General features: G+C 42.8%; 1 protein-coding gene and 1 long non-coding RNA gene across 5 annotated transcripts in view; both read right to left on the bottom strand.

Annotated features, from left to right (window-relative positions):
- The window catches only part of DGKH (diacylglycerol kinase eta), a 182,021-nt gene extending 175,326 nt beyond the window's left edge, over positions 1–6,695 (bottom strand). Inside the window, exon 1 of one of the 4 annotated variants that reach the window (XM_060637086.3) lies at positions 6,369–6,695. In XM_060637086.3, the coding sequence (XP_060493069.1) occupies positions 6,369–6,428 (60 nt within the window). In that variant the 5' untranslated portion in view covers positions 6,429–6,695. Of the gene's footprint in view, positions 1–329; positions 445–6,368 lie in introns of those variants that run through there. The other 3 variants (XM_060637084.3, XM_060637087.3, XM_060637085.3) reach the window with 3 other exon arrangements.
- On the bottom strand, positions 2,329–6,330 carry LOC144612934 (uncharacterized). Its single transcript, XR_013550147.2, has 2 exons — positions 5,835–6,330; positions 2,329–5,660 (listed from the first exon to the last, which is right to left on the bottom strand). It is a non-coding gene; the product is annotated as an uncharacterized LOC144612934 (long non-coding RNA).
- Positions 6,696–19,480: the final 12,785 nt, after the last annotated feature.

Genomic DNA, 19,480 nt, shown 5'->3' with positions numbered 1-19,480 from the left:
GCTCCCCAGGATGGACGAGAGGGCGGGGGTCGGGGGGCAAGAAATCTCCGCAGCCACCCTCCACAGGCCGGGCAGTGGCGATGCTCCCTCCCTTCCTCGGTTCACGGGCCGCTGGGACAAGAACGGCCCTAGGAGTAGAAGGGTAACCTACAGCTTCCTCCCGACTCCCTTGGGTACACCCTGCCACCCCCTAGACCTAGAATCTCTGTCGAGTCTTGGGCCTTACCACACGGTTCCCACTGAATAAAAGTCCCTTCGGCCCCCTAGATGGATGGGCGCTGCCCCTTGTCAGTCTCACGACCCCCCAGCGCATCTCTGATGAACCATACCTCTCCCGCCTCTGCCTTGGGGTTCGGGTCCTTTCAGCTCTCCCGACCGCCGTGTTTAGTTTCTGGCCCACCCCCACCTCCATCCGGCGCACACGGAAGAGAAGAGCATTTTCCGGGAGGTTCCACTCCGCTCTGAGAACTTTTCGTTCAGAAAGAGCGATCCCTTTGGCTAACAGGAAACCGGGAAGGGCGTGGAGAGAGCGCAGAAACAGGAGAGCACACGCAGCCCAAGACCACAGAATGCAAAATAAATGTCTAAACTGAAGCGCTAAGCGAGACTGCCTGGAAGGAAACAATGCACTGAAGCCATGTGAACGCCAGTGCCCGAGCACGAAAACATTGGAGGTCCTGGGAGAGCCACTCCCTAACCCGGACCAGAGCAGGAGGAAACGGGATCAGCAGGCTGCAGCCACAGCTCACAACTCGTCCCAAGTGAGCCGGTTACGCGGGCACTCGGGAATAGCAGCCTTGCGGCGCGTTGTGCATGCTCAGCGTCAAAGAACCCTTGTAGGTGTGGGAGGACTTGGGGGAGAAGATACTAAAATGACAGATTCCTCTTGTCATCCACAGAGAACTCTAAACTTAGCTGTATTTTTAAGTAGGGCAAAAGTCCCCGCCAGACTGTGGAGTCTCTTCACACTTCAGTAAAGCATTTAATCTCTTAAGCGTGTTCAAGTCCTTCAGTACCCATTCCTATTTTTTCGGTTGACATGGCCTTCTACGCTTTCAGTTGACATGACCTTTAAGAGTCCTCCAAACTACCATTCTGTTGGGGTTAGGGTTTTGTTTTGTTTTCTGGGTTTTTTTAGTTGAAATCTTCCAGTAATTTGATTGCTATGTCCAAACAGTTCTAAGAGGTTATAAATTACAATATTCAATCCCAATACTGTATATCCACACTGTTCGTTAAAAGGTAAAATGTGATGGTTTGAATCTTCCAAGGTAGGAGATTGATGCCTTGAAATACTAACTGATGGAAGCTACTTCTCTAGCTTCAGTTGTCTTCTTTACGAAGGGAAGGAGCTAGGCAAAATAAATTTGGAGCCCTTATGGTTTTGTAGATATGTAATTCTATATCTACAAAGAATATTTTGTCGTGAAGGGAATGCTTTAAGAGAAAAAGTGATCAAAATAATGGTCTTTAGCTCAACCTAATTGTTTGGTCAGTGAGGAGTCCAAAGGTTTGAAAGTGTAGCCAAGAACACCTAGTAAAGGGCCTTTTGAAAGAATAAACCTAGTTCAGACTCTTCCTTTAGTGTTAAGTGAGGCCCAAAATCATGAGCTGGGGCCAAAGTCAAAACCATGTGATTAGCTATTCTAATGTTCTACTCACTTTACTGCACCAACTTTTGTTATACAAAAGTTAGTCAATTATGTTTTCATTCATACTTTAGGCTTTCAAGTTTTGTATAGTTAACATTTTCCTGAATCCAGGCTATTAAACTGACACTGTTTTCACACCTATGCCCATTCTGTGGTCTGAATTAGAGAATTCAATACATTTCTCATTCTCATTCAAACACTGGTTGCTTACAGATATCTTAAGAGTTTCATGTGCAAGAGCTGGGCAATTAATACCTCAAAGTAAAGGTATTTATTACTCCATAAAAATTTACCATCAGTTATCCCTGCTCTTCAAACACTCCTGTAACAAGTTCTAAAACTTGGTGGTGACTTTGAAAGCATAGCCAGTCTTAGCCTACTCATGCTAAATAAATTATCCCTGCTCTACAGTTTATAGGACACTCAGAGTGAAAATACCATGTAGGTAAACGAAGGAATGTCACTTCATTTCCCACAAAAGGCAACTCATGAAAACCCTCTTTTCTTCTGAGATTGTTTCAAGTAATCCCTCATGTAAGGTACCCAATCCATTAGATTTTTCTCAGGTCTTATCCATAAATTAGAACTTCCCAGAATGAATATCCAATCCTTATATCATATACCTGCAATGCACTTCACTGCCCTTAAAAATATAATAGCAATGTCAAGAGCTCCATATTTTCAACCATTTTAATGTAGCTCAAAATGACAACTGAAACAAATTTCAAATATGTAGTATATTGCATTATTTCTTTGACAAGATTCCCTTGATTTTTTTCCTTACTTGGTGTTTTCAGATAATTTCTTAGATGTGTCTTACATATTTCTTTTATTATTGTTACTTTGAAATCTTTGTTTGGAACATAACATATCACAAACACACTATTAAAAACTTGGACATAAGCCATGTAGACACTGCATTCAGGATGAAAGGGAAATAGAAGCTACCACTAAATTGGGTTTCTACTTTATAGGGCTTCCTGCCCCATTTAAAGAAATAAAAATTATTACACTCAAGATGTATAAATCACAGCCAATTCTCATTCTGATAACAACTTTATGAATATTAACATATTCTTACTGATAGATATTTTTAATTATATTCTTCTTATTAAGCATTACTTATAAACAAGAGTTTAATATCCACTTGCAACTTTTAAATCCCATATATTCTGTGCTTTTATGTTAAACATTATATCACAAATACATAGAACTCTACCTTTATATACTGAAGAACCCAAGTTGGCACTTTCAAACAGTCACGTCCTAGGATGCACATTCCTAATCAATGGAAACCATGCAAAAAGAACACTGCTGGCTGAATAAGTACAGGCCTGCTTCCATTCAAACTTTCCATAATATACTGTTACATATTTGGAACTTAACATTCAAAACTTTACTCCATTAAAATGTCCTTGGTTGTTACCTGAATGAAAAAGATTTCCTATTAATCATGATATAACTTCATGTACCAATGGTCATCCCCGTGCCTAGGGCAAAACCCACTGTCATCTAGACCTAACGCATAAATACGCTTATAGCCTCTCGTTTACATTTTTGCCCTTTTTCCTTTGGAACTCTTACTTTTCTAATTCTCCATTAGTTTTGAACAGTTTCATCAGAGCCAAGTAGACAAAAACCACATAAAAATAAAAACAAATTTTAGTAAGTAAAATGTACCCTACAATCCTAGTATCACTGTCTAAGGACTACTTTGTAAATACTCCCACAATTTTTAAGTTTTGGCTAGAATTCAAACTACCCATCCCCTCACCCCCACCCCAGGATATCATCTATGATATTTGGCTAAGTGTCTTCCCACCCATCTATTCCCACCACCGAAATATTTTCGTACTGATTAGAAATTTAGGTAATGCCTCTATTTCCACTGATATGATTGCATTCTAAAGCTAGCATTAAAGAAAATACACAGAAACCTGAATGTTAACATTTATCTTCTTTCAGGCCCAATGCCCTGGCTGGAGGAATGATAAGGCTGTTTATTTAAATGCCCTCACTTAACTAAATAATTTCATTTTATCTCCAAATATGAAAAATGTCATGAAGTCCAGTAACTGACTCTCAACTCCAGACATGGGTACATTGCAGGCCAGAAGTTCTGTTCTCCTTACTATTATTCAACATCAGTACCTGAGATTATGTCTACTCTTTTGAGTAGATCCATGTAGAATCATGGAATCATATCATCATGTTTTAGGTTTCATCAAAAAAAGAATGAGGAGAGTAAATCCTTATAGGTATGCTATTATGCACAATAAGGAAGAATTCAGGGTCTGTGTGATGTGAATATTTCCTATTCAATATTAAATGTTCCTATTATAAATATAAATGAGTATACTTTTATGGTAAAGTATTAAAGTTGCCTATATTTGCAATCAAACAGCAGATCTTCAATAACTGCCAAATGGACTCCTAGTCAAAGCAGACGTTCCTTAGTCCAAGGTCTGTGAGGATCCACAGATTGGGCTTCAGGAACTCTGGTTTGCTTGAAATATTATTATTGGTTTTATATGGCATGTTGCATAGGTACATCGTGGGGAGAGACTCCACAGCTTTGGTGAGGTTCTTAAGGGGATCACTGACCCAAGAGACACTGAGGAATCCCTGATTTTGAGGAATTTTGTGTCTTTCAATATATATTTAGATTCAGCTGATATTTCCTCCCTTAGATCCAAAGGTCTGAAATAATTAAAATTTAAGTATTCTTTTTTCCCTAACTTATCACCCCTTTTTCTCCTATACATCACTTTTCAGAAATTTGGGTAACATTTTTTTTTTAAAGAACTTAAATGAGAATTCCTCTTAGACTTTGTGGTCATACATGTATGCCCACAGGTTTTCAAATAAAATCACTTAAGTATCATTTTGTGCCACACATGTAAGACTTCTGAAGATTTTTTTTTTCTTGGACTATCTGAATATCAACTACTAACATATGAAACAAGATGTTCTGTTAAGAATGCATGCTTTGTGAGAATATAAGGATTAATGTCTGTGTTAACTGCTATATCCAACGGTCCCGGGACATAGTAGGTGCTGGATAAAATATCTGCTGAGTAAATAAAAGGGGCTTCAGTGTTTAAAGAAAAAAAAACCTGATTTTTTAAGGACAGTTCTGCAGTCTGGATAAAGTGTCATGGTTCATTCATACATTCCTATTAGGGCTCTAGTTTTAAAGGCTAATACATGAGCGTTTTCATTTTTGCCACTTAAGTAAAACAACATTAGAAGTTTTTCTCTACTTTTCTAGGCACAAAGTAGTTCTGCCATCAGTACCCTAGAGCAAAATGAACATAAAAGGGTACTTTTCCATGTGATTGGTGTTGGCTTACAGCATCCAGGTTCAAAAGATACTTCATATAGGAAAGTTTAAAAGTAAAAAAGTAACAAAATCAGGTCAGTAAGTTTAGTTCTCAATGGTCTTTGATTTAAACTTCAAAACTGAACTGTAGTTTTAGTTTCAGGAATAATTTAATCCCCAGTGATAACCACAGAAGAAATACGAGCAGATGGGCCAACCTAAGGACATGTTCAAATTTCCAAAAGCAAAGACAGCTGCAGATACAGATGGATCAGAGTCCAAGGACACTTCTGAAAGGTCGGGAAACAAGAGGCAGAGAAATGTATTTGGGCAAAGGAGCTGAGGGTGTAACATACTCAGAAAAGAAAAAGGAAAACCAAGCCTGGCACCTGACCTAGAAGCTCTTAACAGGCAGGGGGCCAGCCTGAGCAGACACGCAGAGTCCCTGGGAAAAGAGCATCCGAACACGTTGAACAGAACACGGGTGAGGCCAGAAATTTCAGACGAGGCTTTCCAGATAGGCTCAAGAATTTCACCCAACACGGAGTAGCAAACATCGAGGCAGGGCGTGGAGAGCCAAAATTCGATGCCAGGGAAAAGGCAGCCCACACAGGATTACAGAGCTCTGAGTGAGACGGGGATTCCGGGGTAGAATCCCTGGAGGGATGTGAGATGGTTCTGACTGTCTGAATTAGAAGAAAGAAGGAAGTTGGAGGAGTTTGAGGGAACAAATCCAAAGCCCCCCGGTCTCCTCCTCCTTATCCTCAAACACACAAAACACACGCACACGCTCCTCTCGGTCCCTAAAATTACCCAACCTCCGGGCTGCAAGTGAAGTGAGATTAAGGTTAGCTTCTCACTCCATCCCTGCCAAAACCCTTGAACCCTGGAAAAGCCGGGGCTGTAGCGGCTAGCGGGAGGCGTGGCTCCAGGCTCCCGGCTCCCGGCCGGGAACAGCCTCCGCCGCCGGCGGTCCATAGGAACCTGCGCGCCCAGGTGACGGCCGGGGCGCGGTCTCAGGAGGGAAGAGCGGTCCCTCCCGGCCCGCACGCTGACCCCACCGTCTGGGTTCCTCGTCTCCTTCCTCCAACCCCCCTCCCCCCGGCTCTAAAATCAAGTCAGAAGTTGAGAATTCGATGGAGCAACGGAAACGGTCCTCCGAGGGCCGTCGTCAGCGGTTTGCCAGCGGCCGGCCCCACGGGGAGAGCCTCCGCTGGCCGGACAAAGGCGCTCCGGGCGGCGCGCGAGTAGGAGCCCGGGCGGCGGAGGAAGCGCTGCCCCGGCTGGGAAGCAGCTGGGGACCTCATCCCGGGCCATTTCCTGAACGGAACCCGGCCCGGGCGGGGGGGAGCAGAGGAGAAGCGGGAGGGGGTGGGCGCGGGCGCTGTACCCACCGGTTCCTCCCAGGCCGGGCTGCGGGCGCCGGGCGCGGGGCGCACGTGCTGCGGCTCCATCGCGCCGCCCGCGCCCGCCGGCCGCCCGGGCGCGGGGACCCGGGCCCCCGCCGCCGCCGGGGCCGCTGGATGCGCTTCCCTCGCCGCGGTCCTCTCGGCCGCTGCCGCCGCCCCGGCTCCTGCCCGGGGCCAGCCACCGGCGCTCCCGCCGTCTCCGGCTTCCGCCGCGCTGCGCTCTCCCGCCCCCGCGCCGGTCCCTTCCTCCTCCTCCACCGCCTCCTCCTCCTCCTTCTCCTCCACCTCGGTCCAGCTCCAAGCGGTCGGCTCCCCGCCGCCGCTGCCACCGCCTCCCACGGCCACAGAATCCGCCCCTCGCTCCTTCCTCCGCCCCCGGCTCCCTCCCCTTTTCCTCCCCGCTTCCCGCCCCTCCCCCCCCGCCGCCCCCTCCTCCCAGCGGGCGGCCCGGGACGCACGTGACCCCCCTGTCAGGCCTTATAAGGCGCGGAACCGAAAGCGGCCGCCGGGTGGTCACGGGCACCGGGCGGCCCGGCGGGCAGGAGCGGCCGTCCCCGGGGCCGGGCGCCGAGCCGCGGCCGGGCGCGCTGGGAGCGGCGGGGAAAGCCCGGGCTGGGCGGGCCGACGCGCCGGCCACGGGAGCGGCCGTGGCTGAGAGTCCCGGGAGACGCCTCCCAGCGCCCCTCTCCCTCTCTCCCTCTCCCGGTGCTTGCAGCCCGAGCCCGCCTCCCTCCGAACGCCGGCTGCCGGTGCTGCGGGCACCTCCCCCTCCTCCGGGCGCCGAGGCTAGAACGAAGCCACACTGGACAGTTACCGACTTCCACAGAGCAAGGGAACTGCACTCCAGAGCCGCTCCTGAACCAGCTGTGCAGGGATGGTTTATTCTCTGTGATGTTAAAGAGATTGCAGATGGGTTAGCATCTGCAGGAGGGTTGAAGCTTGAAGGAGTGCTTCTTTTACTCATGTTTAATGATTAACGGTTTCGTGGAAAGAACAGGCTACGGAGTCGATCTGCCTTCCAATTCCAGCAATACATTCAAATTTGGGAGAGGGACTGGCTCACAGTGAGTGCTCAATAAATGGCAAGTCGCCTCCTCCAGCCTTTGAAAACAACGTTACAAATGGCGTTTCTGATCATCTTTGTGGCGTAGAAATCGGTTTCCATCTAGTTCCAAGCCAAGAATGGCTTTTCACAGGTTATTCCCTAGCTTGGACTTCAGGCTCCTTCTATCAGCATCTTCCCAGGGCTCTTAATCATGTCAAACACATTCACGCATTTTAAAAACAAACTGCAAAAATTAAAAAAAAACACACACAACAACAACAACACTTACTTGATCCAGTCCCCACCTTCTCAACAGCCAAGCTCTTTTGGAGATAAACACCTGTTCTCATTATTTTCACATCCATTTCTTAATCTACCACTCATTCTTCCCTGCAGACCAACTTTCACGAGGTGACCCTGACAAAGGTCATTTATGGCTTTAAAAAGGCCCTAAACAAGTATACTGTTGTTGTTTTTATTTTCAATTCTCTTCTTAATTAACCTATCTGTAGTGTTTGTCATTGGGGACCAGACTTGAAACTATCCCTTCCATTGGCCCCTATGACACTTCCGTCTCTAAGTTCTCTGTTTCATGCTCAGCCTTCTTGCCACCTCTTACATGTTGGAGTGGCTAAATAATCTGCCCTTGGTCCGTTTCTAACACTGCTTGGTCTTTCCCACACAGCACCCATGACTTCAACTACCAACCATGTGCTGATAACTCATAAACGCCCACCCCTATCCCAGATCTCCAGTTCTGTAAAGCCAATTTCTTACCAGAAATTTCTATCCAGACATCCCATGGGCCTTAAACTCAGCTTGACTAAAACAGAAGTTAATTTTCCTGCCATCTGGCTTTTCTCTGTAGTCTTATGCTCTCAATAAATACCTTCACGATCCACCCAGTTATCTAAAGGAGAAATCTGAAAATTGTCCCAGCTTCCTTCTTCTCTCTCCCATTTGCCCCCTCCACACACCAGAGGTTCCTGTATATCACCTTCCCTCCAATGTCACTGTTCTTGTCTGGTTTCAGATCCTGTGTTTCAAGCCCCTGAAACATTGCATTTCTTCCCTTATTAGTCTCACTGCCTCAAAGCTGGTAGGACCTTCACCCCTGCCATCTCTCACATTGTGGCCAAAGTAAGCCTTCTAAAATACAAAACTGAGTGGGTCATTCCCTGGATAAGCCCTTCAAATGACTCCCCATTACCTGTAAGATGAAGTCCTAGTATCTTAGCCAGTACCTATTTCTCCAGTCTTATCAAACAACTCTGAGGTCCTTGCATGCAGTTCCCTGTAAGGCCACTTAATTTTATGCTGTGCTCTCTCATGGGATGCCCTTCCTCTTACTCAGCCTGTCCAAACACCTGCTCATCTTTCAGGATGCAACCTAAGGGCCGCTTCGTTATGAAATCTTTTGACACTGCTGCAGGTTAGAACTAGCCACTCACTCTAGATGCAATGCACATCCCCTACCCCATTGCAACGCCTTGGAAGATTTTATTAAACTCATTTTTTAACATATAATATCCCTGATGACAAGTTTATGACTGACTTATCTCCATCTTCCTAGTTCTCAGTACAGTTTCTGGTGCATCAAAGTTGCTCAGTAAATGTTGAATGATTTATGTGATAGAATTTGAGTTTCATCTTTTAAGGCTATAGAAAATCAGTTTCCTGGGCAACTGGGTGGCTCCCTCGGTTGAGCATCCAACACCTGATTTCAGCTCAGGTCATGATTTCATGGTTCTTGTGAGATCCCGACCCAAGTTGGGCTCTGTGCTGACAGGGCAGAGCCTGCCTGGGATCTCTCTCTCCCTCTCTCTCTGCCCCTCCCCTGCTCTAAATAAATAAATAAATAAACAAAATTAAAAAAAAAAGAAAATCAGTTTCCCATCATTATCTCATTTAATTCTCACATTTCAGCAAATAAAATATCATCAACTGTTATGGAGATGGAAATTGAAACTAGACAAGAATAAAGCAATTTGCCCAAGGTTTCACTGTATAAATCACAAAGCAGGACTATAATCCAGTTGCCTAGGCAAATTCATTACATGCTTATCTGCCCATTGTTTTTCACCTTAAATTTATTTTGCATGATACCATAGCTTTCTTTTTGTTAGTGGTTGCCTGGTATATATCTTATCATCTCTTTATTTCCAACCATTCTTAGTCACTATGTTTTAAGTATGTCTTGTAAAAAACAGTTGAATTTCGGTATTATTAACTCATTCTGAGAGTCTGCCTTTTATTTTAATCAGTTTTCATTTATCATGTATATTAATTAGGGTAAAGGGTTATTGTAAGAAAGAGATCTTCCTCTCTGACTCCTCTGAAACATAATGTTTATTTCTCTCTCCTGAAACAGTCTTAGGATAAGTGGTCCAGGTTGTCAGGGTGGCTCCTCTGTTCCATATCTCTATTCCATTCCTCAGAGCATTGCCTTTATCTACTTGGTAGAAGCTTCTTAAGGCCTGGATCCAGAAGTGACACACTTCTCATTTGCTCATATCCCATTGGCCAGAACTTAGCTACTTAGTCACACCTGGTAGCAAAGGAGCAGGAAAATGGAGCCATTATCTGGGCAGCCATGTTCCAACCACAACTCTATTACTATGGAAGACAGAAAACAGATTTTAGTAAAAACTAGCACTCTCTTTACATCATGAATACCCTCTTTGAATTTATTACCACCTTCTTGTTTCATATTTATTTAATTTTCTTTTTCTTTGCTTTCTTTTTTTCTCCTTTCTTGCTTTCTACTGGATTAATTGAATTTTCTTTCATTTACTCTCTTTTTCTAAACACTCCTAGTGTTTTGGAATTTATACCTTTTATTTCAATCCTCAGTGATTACCTTTAAAATATTAACATTTATACCTAACACCCAAGATTCCATCAGTATCTTTAACTCCTTCCTTTAAAGATAATCTTAAGCAACAAAAATAAATAAAATACTTTAACTCCCAATTCCCCTCCTATAAACTATGTATTGCTATCTAGCATTGTTTAATTTCCTATTTATTTTTCAATCTTTACTAAATTAGTCATCACCATTACTACATTTATAATTATTTAATTAATTTTCCCAACATATTTCATTAGTGTGTTTCCTTACTATTTGCTCTTTTTATCCCATTCTCTCCTCCTGGGCTCAATTTATGTCTTGGTGAAGCATGTTCTTTAGTATTTTTTTCATCATATCTGCTAGTAAAATTCTCTGTTTCATATAATCACTCTCATTTTATTTTCTCTCACATTCTTGAATCAGAATTTCATCAGCTAAGGAAATCTAAGTTGACAATTATTGACTTCAGCACCTCGATGTTTCTATTTCATGACTTTCTGGCATCTACTGTGGGTGATTAGAAGTCTGGTCGGTCTCATTGTTATTCCTTTATTATAGATTCTTTTTTCACCATAGTAACAATATTTTCTTTTTTTCCCCCAGTTGATGTTTACATTAGTGATTTGTGTCTAGGTGGATTTGTTTTTTAGATATCTTATTTGGGACTTGATATGCATCTTCAACCTGAAGACTCAAGTCCTTCTTCAGTTTTGGACAATTTTCAGCCCTTATTTGCTTCAAGTATTCCTCCCCCGCACCCCAACTCCCACCCCATGCATTTTTTTGTCTCTATTTTATCTTTCTGGAACTCGTATTAAATAGGAGTTTGAGTTTCTCTTTTTCTCAGGTCTTCATTTTTCTTTCATATTCCCCTCTTTTTCTCTGTGCTGACCTTGGGTGATTTTCTCAGATCTCTCTGATTCTCTTGCTCAGATTCCCCTTGCGGTTGTATTATATAGTCTTTAAAATGGACATTGAATTTAATTTGTTTACGTTTCTAGAATTTTTGTTTCTTTTCTTTTCAAATCTACCTGTTCTTTTTTTCATAATATCTTACTTTCGTATTAGTCTATCCTTTTCCTTTATCCCTTTGAACATTCTAAACACATTTACTTAAAAGTCTTTCAAACTGTTCTAATATAGCACACTTATCATGATGAGTAAGGCATAGAATTATTGAATCACTATATTGTACACCTGGAACTAATAAAACAATGTACATTAACTATACTGGAATTAAAATTAACAACATAATTTAAACATTGTTCTAATATCTATAGTTAATAGAGTATCAATTCTCCCATTTGTTGCACTTACTGAGTCACAAATGTGGTGGCCTGTTTCCTTGTGTGCTTTATAATGTTTCGCTGTGAGTTCCTCTTCAATGGGACTTGTTTTCCGTGATGGTTATGCACACCCCATGAGGTGTTACATTTGACTCTGCCAGGGACCTGTAGGTTGTCCTGGCTCACTGTGAATAGCAGTGGATGCTAGAAGACTCAGGCAGATGAGGGCTGGCACAGCCTGGGGCTCCTAAGGTCTCTCTCACTCTTTCTAATAGGCTTCTCCACTACTCTTCTCGGTATGGTGGCTTCAAGATATCTGGTTTGACTTCTTATATATAGGATCAGGGTTCCCAAGGTGTGTGGCAAGAGGGAGCAAGCCAGACGGATGCTATATTCTATTATGACCTCACCTCAGAAATCACATAGCATCACTTTCACCAAATGAATTGGAGTTGTCGCAAAACCCTGCCCAGTTTCAAGGGTATGGAACGTACAGGTCTCAAACTTGTCAGTGGGAGGAGTATCAGAAACACTCGAAGAGAAACGTTTGGGATGAGACATACATACTTGTGCAGTCCTCTTTGGAACATACAATCTCCCATAATGGTAGATCTCAGTAAGTTTCAGGGTCGTGTTTCTCGGCAACCAGAGGTTCATTCTCAAGTTAGATTATATTCATAGAGGGATATTCCTCGTCTCTGACCCAGCACCTGGAGGACATGAGTTATCATTCATGAGGAATACAGCCAACTAAAATGCAGGCATAGAGTGCTCTTCACATTGAAGAAACACAGAGCAGATCTTTTATGGAGCATATTGGAATCTAACAAAACTTCCCAAAGAAGTAATCTGATAAAGATTCTCTGCTTAAGGATTGTGCTTGAGGGTTCCCTGGATGGCTCAGTCGGTTAAGCGTCCAACTTCAGCTCTGGTCATGATCTCATGGGTCATGAGGTCAAGCCCCACACAGAGCTCTCTGCTATCATCACAGAGCTCACTTCGAATCCTCTGTCTGTCCCCCTTTCTTTCTGCCCCTCCCCTGCTTGTTCTCTCTCTCTCTCTCTCTCTCAAAATAAATAAACTTAAAAAAAATAAGGATTGTACTTGAAGCAAGTCTATAAACAGATTACATCTTAGTAATACTGTACCTACCTAAGACAAGAAATAGAAACCGCAGCCCTCATTCCACTTTATCAAAGTAGTGTGGGGCGCACAAAAAGAAGAGCCATAATAAACCCAACTCTCTGTGGGTCACATTGGCTGTTATACCTGCTGCCTTAATAAAAGCACCCTTCATGGTTCTTCATGTAGCAGGGTGCTGGGGGGTGTTTTCTGTTTATTACAGACCACAATTTAAGTGTACAAATTATACAAATGATTTTATCTCATTCTTCTGCCCTCATCCCACACAATATCAAGAGAAAAACATTTAAAAATAATTAAGCATTTGTTGACTGTGAATCTAAGGATACTAAAAATACAAGTGAAAAGGTAGGTTTTAGGGGCACCTGGGTGGCTCAGTCGGTTAAGCGTCCGACTTCGGCTCAGGTCATGATCTCGCAGTTTGTGAGCCCGAGCCCCGCGTCGGGGTCTGTGCTGACAGCTCGGAGCCTGGAGCCTGCTTCGGAATCTGTGTCTCCTTCTCTCTCTCTCTGCCCTTCCCCAACTTGTGCTCTGTCTCTCTCTATCAAAAATAAATAAATGTAAAATAAAAAAAAAGAAAATGTAGGTTTTAAAATACAATGTATAAATAAAATGTAAATATTATGTGAATATGTATTAAGAAGTTTGGCAGGATATACCTCAAGGTGTTTAGTGATTATTCTCAGGCAGTTGGATTCCATAATGTCAGATATTTATTCTTTCTTTTTGATGTCTGGTAGGATTATGCATATTCTTTGACTTTCTTATTTTGCCCACAATAAGTATTTATTGCTTTTTAGAGAAGAAAATTGTTAATAATTGATCATATTTAAGTTAATAAAAATCAGTATATTTAGGGAAATATAAATCCTTAAATGCACAAAAAGAGGTATACTGAGACTAGGGAATAAAGCAGAGGAAAAGTGCCAATTACAGGGGCCTAGGGCTATGTCTTCTAGGCCAGATGAGGGTGAAGAGTTGGGTCTAAAAGTTAAAATAAAATGTGACAAATTTCATTGTGACTCAAACTGGTGAATTGTGGGGTTCCCACCAAGTGAGCAGAGCTGAGGATGGGGCTTTTGTGATCCCTGAGAATACATTCAGTGGACTTCACCTGGGTGGTGGCAGGTGCCCAGCCCCTTTACATTCAAGGTCAGAGTTCTAGATCCCAGAAGGAGGCTGTCAAGAACCAAGTATCAGAAATCAATCAAAGCAAAATGCTGGGAACTGGGGCAACAGACATGAAGGGAACGCTGACCAGGCAGCCCAGCACCCAATTCAGTGGCCCTCAGGGATGTGCGATCGGGGGCCAACAGGCTAGAGAGGGCAATGGGAGCCAGTGGTCAGTGGTGGCCTTCAACACTGGGGATACAAGCAGAGAACCTCAAGAAAGCTACCCCAGATTAAGGGACTAATATTTTTACAGTGGTTTTCTCAGAGCAGATTAAGAATATAGTAAAACCTTGGACTGCAAGTAACTTGTTCTGCGAGTGTTCCGCAAGGTAAACAAACATTTCTAATAAATTTTAACTCAATAAACGAGCCTATGTCTTGCAATTCAAGTAGTACGTGACGCGGAACCTCACATGATTACAAGTGAGCCAATGGTTCCTTCTCTCTCTCTCTCACTCTCTCTCTCTCTCTCTGAGGGATTGTGGGTGATTGTCTCCCATGCTTGGATGCTTGCTCTCAGGCCGTGGTGTTTGGCAGAAATCAGTGATTTTTCAGAGTGTTGGAAGGTGCCCAAAACTGGTACTAGTATATTTTTTTTTTTTTTTTTTTGTCACTTCAAAGCACCAGTGGACAGTCCTTTGCTTTTCCAAACAAGAGTAAGCTTAGGAATGATTTGCTTCTTTCTTGATCAGGCATCCAGCAGATACAGACCCTTTCCTCTGCTGCCTTATTACCAGTTACATTAAATACACTGTATGACCAGAGTTTACTAATTCTGTACTCTAGTCAGCATCCGTGTGAGCATATACAAAGGCCCCCATGCAGAAAAAGATTCCATTGAGCTAATAGATAGCAGTGATTCTGTTAGTGATAGTGAAAGTTGTCCTACACAATAACCCTCCTCTCTCTCGTCTCCCTCACACCAGCCACAAAGGTTTTCAAGTGTAAGTACAGGTTAATTTGTTTATTTTCTTTATATTTTGTATTTTCTTTATTATTTTGTATTATAGCATTAAAATCATTTTTATATGAATATTTTTGGGTTGTGGAATGAATCATGTAAGTTTCCATTGTTTCTTATGGGGAAATTCACTTTGATATATACAAGTGCTTTGGATTACAAGCATGTTTCTGAAATGAATTATGCTCCCAGACCAAGGTTTTACTGTACTTTCTTTTGGAAAACTATACAAGGAAGAGATGAAGGCAAGGAGAGTGAGGTTTGGCACCTTGTCATTTGAGGAGCACTAATATTTAGTGGAAAGCACGTGCCATCTGCTGTTAAAGAGAACCGTGCTCAAACTCCTGCTCTTCTACTTACTAACCGGAGACCTTGGGCAAATTGTTTCCTCCATTGTGAAAGGAGCATAATAATACCAATTTCTCAGTACTGTTTAAGGGACAAGGGAAATCCTGTACTAAAAATGTCTGGTATAGTATAGGTGCTTTTTACACACGTGAAAGTTCCAGCTGAAAAGGAAAAGAAATAAGGGGAAAACTACTTTGCTAAATCTACGTCACCTAGATTAGATGGGGAACATTGTCTTTCATTCCTTCATGGGGGATGTCATACAGTCTTCGACATCAGCAGCTACCGGAATGAGAAAACCATAGATTTTTCAAAAGTTTGCACATAACAGGTTTTTAAAAGTGCCTTTTAGGTACGTGACACTTGGCTTTGATCATCACAACAACAACATGAGGTAATTGTCATCAGCCCCATTTTACAGATGAGGAGAGTAACGTTCAGGGATTGAGCAATTTGCCTGAGGTCACAGAACTTGTCAGAGCTATAGAGCTGGCATGTGGAATTCTCACCATGTAAAGGTCCCATGAAAGAGGTGGAAGAAGGATCAAGAAACAGAGATACAGAGGAAGGACCAACAAGGACCATGGACTACATACACCTCAAGAATTTTGCTGGGGGAAGTTAGTGCCATTTTACAGCATGGGGAAACAAACAACTGTTTATAGAGTGGGCAGGAATTAGTCCAGGGGAAATGATGGAATGCCAGAGAGAGAGAGACTAATTCCTGGGAAAAGGTCTGATGCACAGGTTGAGGAATAAGGCTTCTGAAACCCTGCTTCTTCAGGGCCAAGAATAAAGGAGTCAAGGAAGAAAAACACGCCATAAATGTTGACTGTTATGAGCTGACTGGAATCCAGGTCTAAAGTGTGTATTTCTTTCCTGTCACCCCAGGGTACAGCACCTGCCCGTAGTACAAAGGTCTTAGACTGGCTGGGTCCATTCTTGGTCCTTTTCCCAGACTCTTGCACATCAGGCCCACTTTCCTAGACACTGCTTTGACTCTGTCTCCGGCTCCACCACCTTTCCACCCTGCCAGGGGCCTGGCCAGTCTACCTTGGGTGCCCCTTCCTCTCCTCCACCTTTCCAACTCTAGCCTTTTTAGTCCAGAAAGGGACCTGCAGAATCACAAGCAGATAATGGGATGGGAGCTCGGGAGCCTTTCCTGACCCAGCTGGCGTTGCCTTACGTCTCTGCCACAAGTGGGTCCCAGTTGCACCCAAGCCCAGAGCAAAGTACCTGCCATTCTGTCTGCCCAGTCCCGCCTCTCCCCCTTACCTGGCCCCGCTCCTGTGAGGCTGGCAGCAGTCTGGGAATCACAAGGATGGTGGCCAAAGGTGTAGGGAAAGGGTGGAAACTGGAGCTTGAGGACTGGGGCTGTTTGCATTTAATCTTCATGGGGATGGGGGCCATGTGCCCTGCAGCAAGTCAGGGAGGATATCTTGGGCCCCTAAATCTGATGTGAAAATCATTTAATGACACCTCTGCTTTTTGTGTCACCAAGGAAGTGTATCAATACCTTACGTTTTAATTTCTTTACCAATAAGAGTTCATTGAACACTTACTTTGTGCAAATCATTAACATTAGCTTGTTCAGAATCATGTTAAACAGTTCTCATTAGGTAAGTGTCTCTGGTCACAAGGTGTGGAACTTTTAGAACTTTACAAACTGTTAGACTGAAGTTAAAGTTACAGTTCATTTCGTGTCTTATTTACCAGTGCAATGTGTTTGAATGCGTTAAAGAAAAATGTTTTTTAAATCATGGTTATTCCATGCATGCACGCATTCATTCACTCATTCATTCATTCAACAAATATGTGTTGAGAACTTACTACACCTGAGGCCTGGTACCAGGGAGACATCTGTACTTTTATAAAATAGTGTGGTAAGCGCCACGATGCAGGGAGTACTGGAGCACATAGAAGCGATGCGCAAAGCCATCCTGAGTCATCAAGGGAGGCTTCCTGGAGGAAGTGACATGGAAAGTGAGACTTAACTCTTATGAATTAGCTAGACCACGTTGGATAGGGAGGGGCTGTGAGGCAGGAAGCCGTCCTGTGGGGGAAAAGGAACTCTTTATAAAAGTCTAGAGGTAAAAGAGAGCTCTGCTGGTTCTTTCAAGTTCTGAAAAGAATGGTAATATTATTGTTAACTATAGCATGAGGCAGTGAATGTGAGATGACACTGAAGAAGTGAGCATATGATGGATCATGAAGGGCTTAATACAGCGGCAAAGACTTTATGGGTTCACATCTTTAACACAGTAATAATAGCAAGCAGTGAGCACATCAGTTGATTGACTAATTAATCCTTTTAACTCCTAGAAGGCAACGGAGGTTGGATTATCACAATTTACTATCTTCCATCTCGAACACCCTGATATTATGTCTTCAAAACTAGAGGGCACAGGTACCATTTTAAAATATCTACTTCTCTTCTCTAATTTCTTTTTTGAATAAAGGCTGAAGGAGTGGAGAATCACAGGAATGATGATTGAAGGGGGAGGGAGCCATTTTGAACAGGCTTAGAAATCATCTGACTAACCAGTCTGGCATCTTTGAAGATCTAGAAATTAACCGTCTCCTCCAGGGCAGAGTAAGAAATACATGCTGGAACAGGCTTTACCCTTTGGAGAGCGGGTGAAGGATGAGGTTGGAAACTTATTTCAAACACAAGATTCTTATAATTTCATTTTTTAAAGCACACTGCTTTGAATAAAGAAATCAAAATGAACAAACAATTGCAGGTTCGACTGGCCTATTATTAGAATATGATATTCTTGCCTCACAATCTAAAAAAATACCCTGTCTATGACTAGACATCAGATGAATGTACCTTCAGAGTGAACTTTCCTGAAGAGAAATTTCCTGTTGGAATCAGTCAGTGACTAGGCCTCAGAATTAGTCATGTTGTTTAATTTGTTTAAGCATATCATTAACAAGATTAAAAGCTTTCCAAAAGCCGGGATTGAAGGTCAAGGGTCATTAGCATTAAACGCTTATACTCCAAAAAAATGAAGTGGTGATTTATGATATTAATATTCTAATGTTTTGATGTCAGTATTGAGGATAGGCATAGGTTAGGTTTCTCAGTGAACAGAGAGAAAAACAGACCAATTATCCTGGCCCACCATGGCCAGCCCTCCCCGAAGCTTCTTCAGAGATTAAAAAAAAAAAAAAGGGTGAAAAGGAGCAGTGTGCCTCTGAATTACTATGAAGCTTTGTCCCAAACTGTGATGAGGTCCTTTGCTAAGTTTCGGTGGGCTAAGGCAGGTCTAGAGTCAAAGGCCTTCTTCCCTTGCTACTCTAATGGTGAGGAAAGAACAGTCCAAAGAAAATAGTCCCTGTTTCCTCACCTCTCCTTAACCCATTTCTAATCCAGCTGTCTGTCTTTCCCCCACGACAGAAGCTGGTCTTGTCAAGCTCACCGTCATCCTCCATGTTACCAAATCCAATGGACACTTTTCGGTCCTCACCTCACTTAGCTTTTCAACAATACTTGACCTTTCAACACAGTTGATTACACCCTACTTTTTAAAATACTTCCTTCTCTTGACTTCTATGTTTACAGAGAACCATGAAACTACCCTCGTTTCCTTTTCTTCCCACCTCACTGGGCATTCTTTCTCAATCTCCTTGGCTGGCTCCTCCTTTTTAGCTCAAACTCTGAATGAGATGAGTCCCAAGGCTCAGTTTTAGGCCTCTTTCTCTTCTCTATCTATACCTTCTTCCCAGGTGCTTTTGTTGGGTCTCATGCCTTGACTTTTAAATTATATGCAGAGGACATCTGTATTTATATTTCCAAGCTGACTCTTCCCCAAGCTCTGTTCTTATACACCCACCTACGTACTTGACATCTCCATTTAGGTATCTAATATGTGCATTAGGTTTAATATATCCAAAATAGCTTTCACCTATAAACTGCTTCTCTCTCATACCAGTAAAAAATACCAATATTCACACAGTAGCTCAAATAAAAAGGCCTAAAATGAGTCCTCTTTTCCCCCTGACTCCAATATCCAGTCCATCAGCAAGTTCTGTCAACTTTTCCTCCAAAATTGATCTATCCATTTCTAGCTGTCCCTACTTTCCTTTCGTATGAACCACCACAATTTCTTACTGATTATCGTGCTGGTCTCTCAGCGGGCCTCCCTGCTTCCACTATTACCTCTCCTGTACAATCCACATTCAATACAACAGACAGAATGTTTTTGGGTTTTTTTACAGCATAAATCAAGTCATGTCAGTTATCTGCTTAGCATTTACTAATGGTTATGAACACTACTCCGAAGA

The sequence above is a fragment of the Panthera onca genome, chromosome A1 (assembly GCF_046562875.1).
Source record: "Panthera onca isolate mPanOnc1 chromosome A1, mPanOnc1 haplotype 2, whole genome shotgun sequence".
Lineage (NCBI taxonomy): Eukaryota > Metazoa > Chordata > Mammalia > Carnivora > Felidae > Panthera > Panthera onca.
Note: the sequence above shows the minus strand (reverse complement) of the source record. Positions and strands in the feature narration are given on the sequence as shown.